This window comes from Podarcis filfolensis, assembly GCF_964270895.1.
Source record: "Podarcis filfolensis genome assembly, chromosome: 1".
NCBI lineage: Eukaryota > Metazoa > Chordata > Lepidosauria > Squamata > Lacertidae > Podarcis > Podarcis filfolensis.
This window is the reverse complement of record NC_139604.1, coordinates 3,914,791-3,930,863: the sequence shown is the minus strand read 5'-3', so window position 1 is coordinate 3,930,863 and position 16,073 is coordinate 3,914,791. Positions and strand designations below refer to the sequence as shown.

The window sequence follows — 16,073 nt, the reverse complement described above, 5'->3', positions numbered from 1 at the left end:
CTAATCCTTTCTAAGTACTGTGTGGAGATTGAGAGAGAACAGCTTCTCTTAACTGGGTTGTTGAAATTCAAGTATACCTTCAACATACAGCAACTGCTAGAAACAGGCACATTCTTATAAGTTTTGGCTACCAGAAATAAAACAGCAAGGTTGTGCTCTCAGGTGAGGAGCCAATTGAAACAGGGGTGCAGTGTAAAAGGCCACCCAGTGAAACTTCACCACACATAACCTGCCCACCAAAATTGCACTAACAAGCTACACCACCAGCAAAGACTACAGATGTATAGTGTACTATTTTTACTTAACTGATTTGTGGTGTTAAGGAAATATCTGATTTAAATGTAAATAGAAAAGAAGGAATTGGCGTCATAAGAACACTGCAAAAAATGGTGTCCATAAGCAGCACCATTTCAACAATAAATTCCTGTATGTTACAAAGTATAACAGTACCACGATTTTTCTGAAAATGTTAGTCTATTTCCTCATTGTTTATTCTGGTGCTATTTGCTTTTAGTTTCACTTCTCTTACAAAATGTCCTCAAGTTCAACTTGCACTTCAGGTTGTGTTGTTGTTGAGTCGTTTAGTCGTGTCCAACTCTTCGTGACCCCCTGGACCAGAGCACGCCAGGCACTCCTGTCTTCCACTGCCTCCTGCAGTTGGTCAAACTCAGGTACAGAAGGTTTAAAAAATTCAACTTCACAGTTGGATATGTTGGGTTCATTGGGAGAAAAATAAGCTATGTGAGCACTGTGGAGACCTAGGAGGCTACCTCTCTATGCCTTTAACGCAGTCACTGAAGCCTTAAGAGTTCCTTCCCTCCTGGGTTCTTACATGACATGTGCACTTTGGGGGTACCAGAAACATTCAGTGTTCTTAATTACAAAGAGACTTCCAACTCTAGGACTAAGTGCACAATGGTTCCACAAACAGGAAATCTTCAGCAAAACCTAAGGATGAAGCTGCAGCTCATGCCGTACAGCCAAGCATTTGGCACTATTTTTAGGTTGACTGAACTTGGTTGGCGGGAGCTGACAAAAATACAGTAGTGCACTGTGAAGGGTAAGGAATGGCATCAGCGAGACAGAGGCCCAGTGTGCACATAATGCATGGGTTCCTGGAGAGATGAAAACTGCTGCACTCTTTCGCTGGTCCTGCTGCCATCATGCTACCTATGCCTATGGCTTAACCTGGGCCTGTGGTTTGTCTGTTCAGACACAACATTAGGCTTAGCCCTGAGTATCACAGCAGCAGCAAGACCAGAGGGGGCCATTGTGGAAATTAGTGAAATACCTTCTACCTTAGAACGTGAGACAGCATGAATTTCCAAATACGCACAGGATTTTTGCAGGCTGGTGGATGGGGGAATGAGTTCCATTTCATGTTATAAAAGCATGCAGGTTCCTAATTCCCACGTCTGTTCATGCAGCACACACACAAGCAGTCTCAACCATTATCAGATACACACTGTTATGGACAAATGTTGCATACCAGCTGGGCAATCAAAGGTATATAGACAACAGTGATTCACACTACTATAACTGCTGGAAAAGATACTGCTCCAGCCAAACAAACAAACCATTACTCATCACATCAGTGATCTTTCAGTTCATATTACATTTCTTAATGCAAACATGGGCCCAAAGATTGTCAGGACTTCTTGCGTGTAAGAAAAAGTAAACTGTGTACCAATTCTCATTGTTTTGTACATGTACAGTCTACTCTGCTGAAGCCTCAAATGGTCAGTCATGAACCTTTCATATTCTGCCAAAAGAGCATTCATATTTTACCCTGACCACGCCTTCCCATACCTCCCCTTGTCAACTTACACTATAGGAGTGGGGGGTTGGGCAAATTTCTGCAAAACTTTAATTTTCCCCCCGACCTTGATAGAATATACAATTGACCAAGGTTATATAAGAGTCAATATTTTACTTTTCTTTAGTACATAATTTATTTGACCACTAGGATATTACAGGGCAAGCTCTTACTTCCACTTCTTAAATAATGAAATGAGTAATAGATCTTCCCGATTCCAGAGGTGTATAACTATCAAAGAACTCCATGCTTTTCGTAACCATCACTACTAGCTCCATTCACAGCTTTTATCAGCAAATGGCCAAAGACAGGACAGGGCAAGAAAGGCTGCTCCCTCCTGTAAGTACAAATAACAAAACCTTGTAGAGAGTGGATTGTGAAATTGTTCATAATTCACTTTCATTAGAAACAATGTATAAATCCTATGTGTTGTATGAATTGTCCTTTTCCAGATCTAAGAACTCAGGTGATGGGTGTCCTCTACTGGTAGAAAAAAGCAAGGCCTTGTGACAAATCAAAGCTAAATAAATATTGATACTAAATGCCAACTATTATTTTTAGGAATGCCAACCAAAGTTCAAAAAAGTGACTCTTGCCCGCCTACCTATATTAGCAGTACTTGTCTCTAGTTGTTGTAGTGACTAGAGCAGGCTTCCTCAACCTCGGCACTCCAGATGGTTTTGGCCTACAACTCCCATGATTCCTAGCTAGCAGGACCAGTGGTCAGGGATGCTGGGAATTGTAGTCTCAAAACAGCTGGAAGGCAGAGGTTGAGGAAGCCTGGACTAGAGGGCTGGGGAGGGAAACTGAATGATATTTGCAAAGACTGAAGACAAGAATCTGAGAGTGCTACTTGTGTGTAAAGGCTGTGTGCAAGTAGGGAGATGAGCGCACTAGGTTCATGTGCTCATTTCACCAAGACTGACTGCCGCCCTCCTTGACTGATCTGATCACTACAGCTGACTGCCACTCTCCTTGAGTTCAAAGCAGGGAGCCTCCTCTACTCATGGAAGCTGCCTGCATTATTCAGAAACACAGTTCTGAGGGATTCTATATCACATTGGGAGCCTTCGCAAGTAGAAGGCTTTGCACCCCGCCTCAAGGACAGCAGCATGCATAGATGTGACGTTTGGTGTGCCTTCACAAGCAAACAACATGTCTGAATAGGGCATCAACACATTCATATTTGCCACAACCCCATACGAATTGTAGTGAAAGTCTTAATCCATTATTGCTTGAGTGACCTCTAAGATTGCAATACCATTATTATAACAAATGCTGTAAGAACACATATCAATATTATTATTATTACCTCATCAGGAGCTCCACTGCCTGGGAAGAAGTTTCCATCATCATAGCGATGTAGTGAAATATAAAGAACATTAGGATCATTGTAGAAAGCCTGCTGAGTACCATTTCCATGGTGTACATCCTTCAGGGATAAAGATTATATCATATGAGAAGGTTTATAACATGATAGGCTGTCTACATTAACACTAATTGTAATACAACATTTCATGTTCATGCTACCAAAGCCCTGCAGGGAGAAGGCTCAGCAAGGCACAATTTCATACCACCGATTTTAGTAACACTAATGTATGGTTAAATGACTGTGACAATGCCTGTTGCATTATGCTTGGTTGTCACATGAGATGCATACTGTGTAGGGACTCACTTTCAGTCCTATAAATGGAAGATGCAAAAGGTGGACTGGCAAGTAAGCATTTCTGAACATAGAGAACTGCCCTGACATAATTTCAACTATGTATAGTAACATCATCAAAACTAGTAAGAATTGATTCTTCCAGTGATAAAGGATGTAAAGCCTACACAAAAACGTGGGGCCAGGCGAAAGTATGGCCATGCTACTCCTTGCTTGTGTGAGTACCCTTCAGACAAGTAACAGGGTCTGCATCTCTGAGAGAAGAGTCCAAGAAAACAGATTGGAAATGACTGAAGAAACACTGCAAGGGAAATCCAGGGAACACCTGAACTGGGATGCTGGATGTGCTGTGCTAACATGGCCCTGCCCTGCCCCCTGTGTTTTGCCTGCTGTCTCACCAAGCGTAAGACAGCAAGACCTTAAGACCAACTTCCCTTTCTTGTTTAGTGGTGGTGCGGCAGGCAGGATGGGAACAGGGCCATACCTGGCCCTCATATTAATATACAACTGAACATGCTGCCTGATAGAATCTACAGAAGACACCAATCTAATAGTGCCTTATAACAGATAGACAGGAAGGTCCAAACTGCCATGCTGCAAATGTCCTTGACAGAGAACAAATAAGAAGTGCCACAGAATTTGCTGCAGCAGCACTTCCTGGGGCAGCAAAACTAGTAGCAAAGCCAATACAATCGCTGCTGGTGGTTTGAGGAATGACAAGTCTGTGCACTCTCTCCTTCTATGTAACAAAGAGAAGTTGAACCCATCCACTGCAATCTCCCTCCCTCAAACATCAATCATATGCCACTGGTGTTCCTTAGGATGTAACAACAAGGAAGAAACTGAGGGGATTAGTTTGGTGTGAAGATCTGGGTAAAACGTGCACAATTCTTTACAGGCTGAAAGGGCTCTTCTCTCTCCAATTTTCCTGTGCAGATGTGGATGCAGTGGCAAGCAGGCCTGCCTACCGCTTGTCAGGGTAGTGCCCTTAAGACATGGGTAGCTAACATGACACCCTTCAGGTGTAGTTGGACTCCAACTCCTGCCAGCCCCAACCAGCATGGCCAACGGTCTAGAAGGATCAGAGCGGTAGTTCAGCAGCCTCTGAAGGGCCACACACCACTCCTCACCCCTGCCTTTAAAGAGCAGAATAAATAGGTTCAAATGACGTCTTAGTGTAAGTCCTCCAAACAAACGACAGGTGCTTCACAATAGGAGCCTATGCACCAGAAAAGAAAGCATGTGATGTGTGAATGCTTTCTTTTGCCCTGGTTTCCCTAGGGTAACAGACTGCCTTTTAGGGTGCTGTGCTGAAATTTTTGGTCCAGTCCTGCTTGTAACAAGCTGAATTATCTCCACAACAAAACCAAAATACAGAGGAGACTTTCAGGTAGATGTTCCCTGGTGGGGCTAGATACCTAACTTGCCTCCAAAGCTTATAATGCACTGAAATGCTCCAGACATTAAGCTCTGTACTGACTGAGAGCAAAGTGCTCTTCAACTTGGAATGCACGTTTGGTTGGCCCTGCTCTCTTCTCAACAAAGGAGAAAATCGAGCTCAAACGTTTTGAGGATTCGAACCCACATTTTATTGAGATCTAATGACTGCACTTTTGCCGACAGAGTTCTTGCATTTTGTACCCGTATTGGAAAGGGGGTGGGGTGTAAAAAAAAGTGCTGTTTCACTCACCCAATCCACTATAAGTATTTTGTTCACATTCAGTCTTTGCTGGAGAAGCTTGGCTGAAATTGCCACAGAATTAAAATAGCAAAAACCCCTGAAAGATAATAGATTATTATAGACGTATATGTGGAAAGTACATTTGACAACTTCAGCACCAAACACTTTCCAAGGAAAATGACATATGCTGTTGCTTCAAAATGAGGAGATAAAATAAGGCACTGAAATGTATATGAAGATGGCAATGCCAACTATTTAATGCACAGTCTATTAGTTAGATCTGTGCCAAACACTATCCATGTTCAACTTTCAGGTTTAAAGCACTGCATTCAGATTTGCGCGGGGGGGGGGGGGGGGCTTGTCAAAAAAAATACTGGAGGGGATGTTTGGTTCTTTTCTTGCCCCTGCTTGTTGCCATTTGGTTCCCTTGTTGTTGCTTTGGCAACTTTTTGTCCTTCAGAGTGATCACTGGCATCTGGGTGCTACTTAAACACGATGGTGACAGCATTACAGACGTACCCAAAGGGGTTTTATTGCAGAAAACTATTTTTTCCTTGGCATAAAACTTGCATGATTTTGAAATAGTGCTGACCAGCTTTGGTTTAGCAAACTACAGTAATCCAATTCAAAAAAATTATAAACACACTCAAATAGCTTCAATGTAGATAAGGCCTACGTCAAAGAAATTACCCTTGGTCAGATGATGATGTTATGTAATCTTTCAGGGATTATTGGTGGTGGAACAAAAATAAAAAGAAAAAACCCCAAACCAAAAAACCATAATCTTCTGACTCCAAACGGATGTCACCTCATAAAATCTTGGAAGGGACCCCAAGGGCCATTTAGTCCAATCCCCTGCAATGCAGGAATTTTAACAAAAGCATCCAAGATAGACAGCCATCCAACCTCTGCTTAAAAACCTCCAAGGAAGGAGAGTCCACCACCGTCCGAAGGAGCTCTTATCATCATAAAGTTCTTCTTGATATTTAGATGGAATCTTCTTTTCAATTTCTCTCTTATTTTATTTATTTATTTGAGAGTTTCTATGCCCCACCCTTCCTCTAGATCAGAGCACAGCATGGCTTACAACAATAATATACAGTAAGGTCCTAGAATAGACATCCTGGGGAAAAGTGGCAAGTGGGGTGCTGCAGGGTTCTGTCCTGGGCCTGTTGTTGTTCAACATCTTTATAAATGACTTGGATGAAGGAATTGAGGGGATGCTCATCAAATTTGCAGATGACACCAAACTGTGAGGAGTAGCTAATGCTGCGGAAGACAGAACTGGGTTCCAAGATGACCTTGACAGATTGGAGAACTAGACCCATTTCAATAGGGATAAATGTAAGGTCCTACACTTCAGCAGGAAAAACCTGCTGCACAAATATAAGATGGGGGCACCTGGTTTGCCATAACATGTGAAAAGGATCTCGGGGTCTTAGTAGAGCACAAGCTTAACATGAGTCAACAGTGCGATTCAGGCCCATTAAAGACAGACAGCTGCCCAATTCTTGGACCTGAGAACCGCCTACCCACAGGACCTCCATCTTGCCAGGAATCAGTTTCAACTTACTGTTCCTCATCCACTCCACCACTACAATCCAAGAACTGGTCCAAGATGGGCAAAGCCTTGCCTGACTCAGTTGGTACAATGAAACAGAGCTTGGTGTCATCATCATACAGGTGACACTGCTTTCCAATGGCTTCATATAGATTGTAAATAACACTGGAAACAGAATAGAACCCTGTGGCACCCCAAAACCAAGGGGTCAATCTGGCTTCACCCAATGATACTTTCTAGTAGTGACTCTGAGGTGAAACAAGTCCATTCTATCACGCTGTGGGACAAGGAGTAAGCAGGGACTGCAGGGCCTCTCCATCAGGATTCTAAAAGGTTAGCAACTTCTGACTCCTTTTCTCCTTGAAATATTTCCATTTCAGATGGTCATTACAAGAACTCTGCAACAAAGAAATACAGTAAGGCCGCAACTTACGCGCATTTAATTTGTGCGCATTCAGCTTTACAGGCTTGGCAAAAATTAAATAAAATAAATAAAAAGGAGCAGAAAGGGGGTGGGGTTCTGGGGGAAATGACACTGGCAATCCCACCAGCCACTGAACCCAATGGATTTTGACTATATGTGATTTACCTTTAAGCACAATCCCCAGAATGTAACCCCCATGTAAGTTGCGGGCTTACCATAGTGTCTGAGATACCATTTTTCTCCTCCCTCCCTTTTCTGTCATGTCTTCTAAATTGCAATGTTGGTTGTAAGTCGGTCTAATCAATGACATTTGTAAGCTGCTCTGGGAGCCTTATTCGGCTGAAGAGCTGGATAAAAATACTTTTAAATTATTTAAAGCCTGCCTCTCCTTCAAGCTCTCTGGCAATCATAAATGACTTTAGGAGGCAATTGTAGAAGGTAGGAAAGCCCTCCCGCTTCTCCAGTTCTCCCCAGTTTGGAGAGAGTCCCCCTTGCAGATGGCATGGGGTGCTTACTAGGGATGGGCGTCCAAAACCAGTTTGAAGTCTACATTGTGTTATCAGTTTCATAATTTTTGACCTGGCAATATATCGGGAATCATGAGGAGTGGGTGGATACCTTGCAAAAATCACAATGTGGGGAAAACTGTGAAACCAGTTAATGCTTCTCTCAATTCCTACTGCCCCTGTTAATTCTGCCAGCTCAGCTCTCCCCTGCCTCACGCAGCGCACAACAAATCACAAGAGCAGGTGCTGGCAAAAATCACAATGCAGGAAAAACCATGAAGCCAGCCAATTCCTCTACATGGCTCCATCCTTATTTCAGATATCGTGGTATATCAATATGTCATGGTGTTTAGCTTGTGATATATTGCAATGTTGAAAACCAGGTATCGCCCAGCCTAGTGAGCTGCTGGTATACCCCAGCAGAGTTGTCTGGGTAAATTCCAATGTACCATTCCACTTGTGAAATGTTTTTGTTGCCACAGAGAACGCTACAAATTTAATTGGTCCCCCAACACTACCTTCCTTGCTAGTCTACAGAGTTTTCCTAAACTTTTGGAAGAGATTTTCAGAAGCTACTGAAGGAAGTAGGAATCAGCAAAAAAAGAGCTTTTATTCTCCTATTTAAATGAATGCTTCTGATGTTCTGTTAACAGAATGGTGTTGGGTTTTACCCACTGTGTATGAAAAAGTCTCATGAGAAACACTATGAACTGATGCAAAAGGACAACCATACATGCAAACTGCAAAAAAAAAAAAAACAAGCTCAGTATTGACTTGGAGGTTTTTTCAGGTGAAAAAGACACCCCTGAAACTTTCAGCTCTAAGTTCTGTTAAAACACTAGTAAACGTAGCCAAAGCACAAACACATACTCACATGGGTGTGCTTTCTTCAGCATGGTGACCAGGAGGTCGAACTACGGCAAATCCATTCTACCAAAACAAAAACACCACATAAATTTCAACCATATTTAAATAATTGTAGCTAAGTCGCTATGTAGTTTGTGACATATTCTGCTGGGTTCTCCCCCGCCCCCAGTACGCAGATACTGGGGGGAAAGGGTAGAAAACCAACCAACCAAAACCAAAGTCTTTTTACCTTTTAAAATACAGAAAAAATGTTTTAGCTGCTTCTTAGATTTTAGGCATGCTGCTGAAATCTGGGACTATTTCAGTAAGGATTACAGTTTACATTTGCACATGATTTATAAAATACAGTCCTCGTGACCAAGTTATTCTCACATCTACAAAGTAATAAGCAAATCATCATTAGCATCATACTAACCTTTAGCTCCCCTGTAGCCACTTTAAAAACAAGCTCTATAACACAACCAACAGCAAGGCGAGCAGCACTGAAGGAATGGACCTCATTCCAAATTGTATCACTGTCAACCTACATAAAACAGATTCACATCAGTAAAGCTATTTTTCAAAGTCACAGACGTGTGTACTAAATTTTGTGGTTATGTTACTTGTGTAAGCTGCTTAATCGTAATTGTGCTAATCATCAATATCTGATGGCACAATTCTTGCATTTTTGTCAAGTGAGATCAAACAAACCACAACGCTAGGACCTAGAAGTGGATCACAACCTGACTTATGGCAGATTGCAACAGTGACATCACCATTCTATCTCTGTTTGCTTGTTGTTGTCTAGAGAGATCCATTAGGGAACTGTTTTAAGATGATGACTACAAGGACACTCCTTAGGCACTGTTTGGTGGGCTGCTTCCATCCTAGATGAGACAAAGGGCAGGACCCAGTTTTCTTTTCTTCACAAGTAAGAGAAATGGTAAATGATCAGGTGCATTAGTTATCCAGCACTTTCTTGGAACTGGAAATAGTGCAGTTCATTCTGTATTTTATAACTAGCCCAATCAATGAATGATTTAAATGCCTTATATATTAAAGCATTCTCTAGTTATCAAATAGCATTACCACCATCATCATTATTAATAAGTATTATTAGCTACATTCTAGTTGTGTTTTAACTGCACAAATATTCCCATAAAATAGAACAATAAAACCATAAAATCTCAACATAATAAAACGTCAGCAAATTTCACAGGACATGTTAACAGAACAGCTAACAGACACATTTGTCCACAAAACGAACAAATATAAATTTAAAGGTTTAAAAGGTGCTGGCAACAAGGACGGTCATGACTCCAGTGAAAAGGAGCTCCACAACTGGGACACCATAATAGAAAAGGCTCTGTGCTGTGTCACAATGAAGCTGGGCATTTGTCTGTTGTTATTGGGAGGTGTTTTCTGGTCAGAGGCCTTCTGTCTATGATTTAAACTGATTTTCCCAATTGGAGTATAATTGGAACGGCGTGTGAGATTTTGTACTTGGCTATGTTGTGCTGCTTTAGGAATGCCCCTAATCGTTATATATGGTGAACCAAAAATTTCTTTTCTAATCTGAACTCTTTACATATCATCAACACTGTTGTATTTTACAGTATTTTGGGTACATCTGGTATAAAAAAGAGTCTGTGTGGTTTATCTTAAATGAGGCAAGTAAAAGGTATACTAGTTATGTAACAGGAACACCAACATAGTAGATTAGTAACTCTAAATTTTAACATCCACGCCAACATGACCTTACAAGGGGCCGCTCGAGACGGCTAGAGTGCCGGTGGCAGAGAACTCATTTTGAATTGGATTGAACACAGCTTAGAGCTCAGCGTCGAGCATACCAAGAGGCGATAGCAATGGCGAAGACTTTCTTCACTGCCTCTATTGCATCTGAAGAACAGCAGCAGGATACTCTTTCAGGTGGTTCGCAATCTAATGGAACCACCTTCAACATCGGGACCTGGTGAGGACTCCAAGATCTCCTGCAATGATTCTGCCAAGTTTTTTGCAGATAAAAGTCACTCAGATTCGGAAAGAGGTAGACTCCACCGTGGGAGCAGAGCCAGGGCGGGATAGTGCTAGAGTCCTGTCTAGTCAAGTTGCACAGGATCAATTCCAATCTGTTACCTCCGAGGATGCAGACAGGCTGCTTGGACCGCCCAGAGTGGCTGGGGAAGCTCAGCCACATGGGCGGGGTGTAAATAATAAATTATTATTATTATTATTATTATTATTATTATTATTATTATTATTATTGGATGAGTGAAACCAACCACCTGTCTCCTTGATCCTTGCCCATCCTGGCTCATAAAAGTGAGCCGGGAAGGGCTGGGCAATGGGCTCCACGGGGTGGTGAATGCTTCGCTCTGTGAGGGAGCCTTCCCAGACCTGCTGAAAGAGGCGGTTATCAAACCGCTTCTTAAAAAACCATCTTTAGATGCTGCCAATATGGCCAACTATCACCCAGTCTCAAATCTTCCATTTTTGGGCAAGGTGACTGAGCAGGTGGTTGCTGAACAACTCCAGACACGCCTGGAGGATGCAGACCATTTGGATCCCTTCCAATCAGGATTCAGGCCTCATCATGGGACTGAAGCTGCCTTGGCCACACTGGTTGATGATCTCTGGCAGGCTAGGAACAGAGGTGAAAGCTGTTTCCTGGTTCTGTTGGATCTCTTAGCGGTTTTTGATACCATTGATCATGGTATCCTTCTGGACTGTCTAGAGGAGTTCCTTCCTCCTGGGCCATGTCTAGAAAGTTTTTATATATGCTGTAAGCCACCCAGAGTGACTGGGGAAACCCAGTCAGATGGGAGGGGCATAAATAATAAAATTATTATATTATTAAATATTAACCTGCATTTAGTTTATAATTACACAAAGCTGCATTGAGAGAAAATCAAGCACTCCCTCAAAGTCTCAAATAACTGCAGTAGTTGGAAGAGATGAGGGAACAGCCAACATGATAATATACAGAGATAAATAGACTGCTGAACCTGCCATGAAGGAGGCTTTGTGCAGTAGCTAAGAGCCAAGGAGAAGCAGTGTCACCAATATAAAGCAATTTCAAACCGATTATACTGTTAGTTACAATAATCAGTATTTATTTAGTGAAAATAGTCATTCTGTGTTGCATCCAATGGTGACTTTTGTGTTGATAAAAGTCTCCTTGATCCAGGACGGGTTTCCATCCGAGAAATGGAGAGGGAGCAGATTTTTTATGATTCCCCCTCACAGCTAAGTTCCCTACCCTCCAACACGGGTTCCAGAGGCTTCAGGAAAATGTTCCAAAGAGCAAAGGGGCATAGGTGAAAAATCACCTCCCCGTTCTGCTGATTCTACTGGTGACAGTCCTCATAGGATCAAAGAGCATTCTGTCAGTGGAGGAACACCACTGGATGCAACACAATTATTCCATGTAAAGATATTCTCCCTGCTTTAGATCTTACTTCTGCAGCAGTCTGTGGTACAAATGAATACTATGTTATTCAATCATTTTAGCTATACACAGTGGAACTCTAACCTACGAGATACACACATTATTTTCATGGGGGAGGGAGTACTTACCCCAACGCCACCACAAGGGAGCCTGACAAACATTGATGTTAAAGAGCCTGGGGGAGTTAAGAGGAGAGCAAAAAACTGTTGAAACTGCACAATTCTCAGGCTTTTAGACTAAGCATTTTATGAACATGCACCTGATGTCAGCTGCAGGAGAAACCTACCCATTCACAGAATATTAAGTGTTGCATGTATACATCTACCTTCATTTGCCTCTTTCTTACACCTGTCGACGTTTGTTTTCCATAAACCTTCAGTCTAGAATAGATTCTCCTAAACTAACTTCCAATACCTTCTGTGTCATCCTAGTGACTTGGAATGGGTTGCAGTATTTATTTAAAGGGCATTATAGTGCCCTGGAATGGTTACAAAACCTTTCCCTGATTTATATACATCTTAATGCATTTTCAATCTGTTTTTTAAAAAAAACATGCACATCTCAAAGTATATACGATTCTGAACAGGGCTCCAAAGCAATTTCAAGAACATCCATATTCTCTGAAGACACTTCAGAAAAAGAAAATCGTATCAGTATCATTCTGTCTGAGGGTATTAAAATGTTACCAGCAATTTAACAGAAACAAAAATCCAATTTGATAGTCAGATCATTCTGGCTCCAACTGAATATAATGGTAAGCCATGGTTAATGGTTTATTGCAAACACACCAAATGTACCACAAACACAGAACATGCCTAATTTACTCCTCCACACGAGCAAGCATGAGCAACCAACCATAATCCTCAGCTTGTTATATCTGAACTGGAAATCATGGTTTGTCTTTGCTTAAATAAATCATGATCGATAAAGCCAAGGACAACATTTGACTTTACATTGTGGTTTCTTTGGAGTGAAACAAACCCAGTCCCTGGGTTCACTGCAACCAACAATGGCTCCTGCTCAATAATGGAGAGGAGCAAAGTGGAAACAATCTGTGGATTCATGGTAAACCATAAATCATGACTTACCTTGATGTGCAAATGCACCAAACATGCAGTTTTCAATGAAAAGCACACCACTAGTGGCATCAGAATTGGTTCTCTATCAGCCTCTAATCAGCAAATTGCAAACCAATGCATATTGGGAAATATATGTAGGAAAAATGTCAGGGCACATATTGGGAAACATTTATTTTATGGGGGGGGGGGCTAATGCAGGAATTCCTATGAAGAAGAATGAAGTATATTATCACACATTTCCTGATTTCCAAGATAATAATCTCCATGAGGATATGGCCTGATTGCTTTGTTCTTAAAATTGGCTAGATGTTAAAAATCGTGGTATTTAAATGAGAATGGTCAATTATTCTATCATTTGCCACTCCACTAATGTGTACCTTTCCCCAGCTGTAGCAGCAGCAATTGTCTGTTTACTTTCAACTTGTTCAGAAAACCTTATACCATTTTTCCAAATCCATTATGATCACACCAGAAAAAAATCACTTCCTGTTCCTAAATAATTGCTGAAATGTCAATCTATTGTTAACAAATGCACTACGTTGCTATTTTAAAAAATCACAGTGTGCTATTTTTTGGCCCGGGGTGCTAATTCAAATGAAAAAAAGAGAGAGTGCAAAATATGGTCTGAAGCTCAACATCAAAAAACACTAGGATCATGGCCACTGGTCCCATCACCTCCTGGCAAATAGAAGGGGAAGAAATGGAGGCTTTCTTGGGCTCCATGATCACTGCAGATGGTGACAGCAGTCACGAAATTAAAATATACCTGCTTCTTGGGAGAAAAGCAATGACAAACCTAGACAGCATCTTAAAAAGCAGAGACATCACCTTGCCGACAAAGGTCCGTATAGTAAAAGCTATGGGTTTCCCAGTAGTGATGTATGGAAGTGAGAGCTGGACCAAATTGATGCTTTTGAATTATGGTGCTGGAGGAGACTCTTGAGAGTCCTATGGACTGCAAAAAGATCAAACCTATCCATTCTTAAGGAAATCAGCCCTGAGTGCTCACTGGAAGGACAGATCGTGAAGCTGAGGCTCCAATACTTTGGCCACCTCATGAGAAGAGAAGACTCCCTGGAAAAGCCCCTGATGTTGGGAAAGATGGAGGGCCCAAGGAGAAGGGGACGACAGAGGACGAGATGGTTGGACAGTGTTATCGAAGCTACCAGCATGAGTTTGACCAAACTGCGGGAGGCAGTGGAAGACAGCTCCATGGGGTCACGAAGAGTCAGACACGACTAAACTAAATTCAAATACCTCACAGGTTGAAGTGTAAATGGGCTAACTTACTAGCCAAGTGTGTCACATCACTTAAAAACAAACAAACCTGAATGAGGTTACTATGACAAGGCCAATTGTCTCTAAAATTATATTATCTGATCTTAATTATTTTTTATTCTTGTAAAAAATTGTCATTGTCCAATACCACATACTAACTTAGGAGTAAGCCCATTGTACTCAGTGGGACTACTTACTTCCAAGTTCACATGCATACAACTGGGCTCTGTAAGGTTTTCCAAAATTGCATCCAGGAGCCCAACCAGCTATAAATCTTGAAGCTTCAAATATTATCAGATCACATTTTGAGGGTGCTCTAATTGACTTTCTGCACACCATTTGCCTAATTTCCCTGATATTCCAGGATTATTAAATTATTTGTTGGGGTAGCATGGAAATATGGAATCTGATCAGGGATTTATTAGCAATTATTGTAGTTGTTTTAGTTTACATTTCTTAAAACATAACTTAAGATTTCTAATTGTTCTTAAAATGTGGTACACAGTCATGCCTTCAACATCCCATTTGCTTGCTTTGTTCTTAGCCTGCCACTGTAAGTTTTTTGTTTCTGTTTTAAATGTGGCTAGCACTATTTAAAATCTGGCTATGTTTTTCTAGGCAACACACAAGACACATACAGAGATCCCTTGCAAATGAACAAGGCTTGATAAACATACAACAGCTTATCAATTCACCTCATTGGAGGAGGATGTGCTGTGTGTGTGTGTGTGTGTGTGTGTGTGTGTGTGTGCCTACGTGTATATCTGTGAGAAAGGTCCCTGGAAAAAAGCATTCTCCTACAACAGCTTATATAGACTTGAATGCAAATGAAGATCACAGAACTTTGGATTGAAACCCAGATAAAAAGGAGTAGACCATCATCATTTCCCTTGCATATCTCTATATGCAGAGATTACTAGAGTCAGGATGTATAGATTGATGCTCAAAGATGTAGAGAAGAGTAAATGCCCTGCTGTACCTAACAGTTTCTTGCTGTCCAATTTCTGCCTATTCAGAGGGTTGGTACCATAAAGCAGTGTGTGGGCTTCTGAATGAACAGTCTGTAGTTCTTCTAGGGTAGCTTTTCTTCCACGGATACACTGCAAAAGAAAAGAAAACAATGAATTACATTTACTCTAAAAAAGCAGCAAATAGGGGAAATATAACTGAAGTTAAACATAGGTTTATTTTCTAAGCGTATGTTTTGTTTCCACATTTTTATTCTTAAATTTTTGAATTTCTTCTTCTCAAACTAAGCCAAGAAATTGAGGATGTTTTATGAAAACAGGTTTTTATTATTCTGGCTACTGAAAATAACAAAAACAATTCATGAGCAATTAAACTGTCTCAGCAGGACTCACTGTGTTGAAATAATGTGGTAAAACTTGAAATAACTAAGTAAGACACATCAAATAAAATATTGCTTGACTATTACTCATCTAGTGCACACAGGAAAAACAATATGTAGCCTTTTGATACCAGCTAATATGGGAGGATCGGAGTGGGTCTTAATACCCAACATATTTGTATTTAACAACAGTTTGATCTTGTGTACTATCAGGTTGGTGTACACATGCAACAAAATGAAGTTGTAGAATCCCTGTGTGGTAGAGGGTACGGTAACCTTTGACCACAGCTCTATTTTTGAAGGCCTGACCGTGTAAAAACAACAACAGCACTCCACAACACTAGCACATCAGACAGGAAGGTTCTATCAGCATGCTGCATATATAAATTATATATATGGGCAGGCCTCATTTCCCCAGTA

At 41.3% G+C, this 16,073-nt stretch overlaps 1 protein-coding gene across 8 annotated transcripts in view; it reads right to left on the bottom strand.

The window, feature by feature from the left end:
- The window catches only part of HDAC4 (histone deacetylase 4), a 119,223-nt gene that overhangs the window by 22,591 nt on the left and 80,559 nt on the right, over positions 1-16,073 (bottom strand). For 7 of the 8 annotated variants that reach the window (XM_083627318.1, XM_083627317.1, XM_083627320.1 and 4 more), the window contains 6 exons: positions 15,285-15,405; positions 12,077-12,123; positions 8,934-9,041; positions 8,526-8,581; positions 5,170-5,257; positions 3,129-3,248 (listed from right to left, as the gene is read on the bottom strand). In XM_083627318.1, the coding sequence (XP_083483444.1) occupies positions 3,129-3,248; positions 5,170-5,257; positions 8,526-8,581; positions 8,934-9,041; positions 12,077-12,123; positions 15,285-15,405 (540 nt within the window). Of the gene's footprint in view, positions 1-1,927; positions 2,154-3,128; positions 3,249-5,169; positions 5,258-8,525; positions 8,582-8,933; positions 9,042-12,076; positions 12,124-15,284; positions 15,406-16,073 lie in introns of those variants that run through there. The other variant, XM_083627321.1, reaches the window with a different exon arrangement.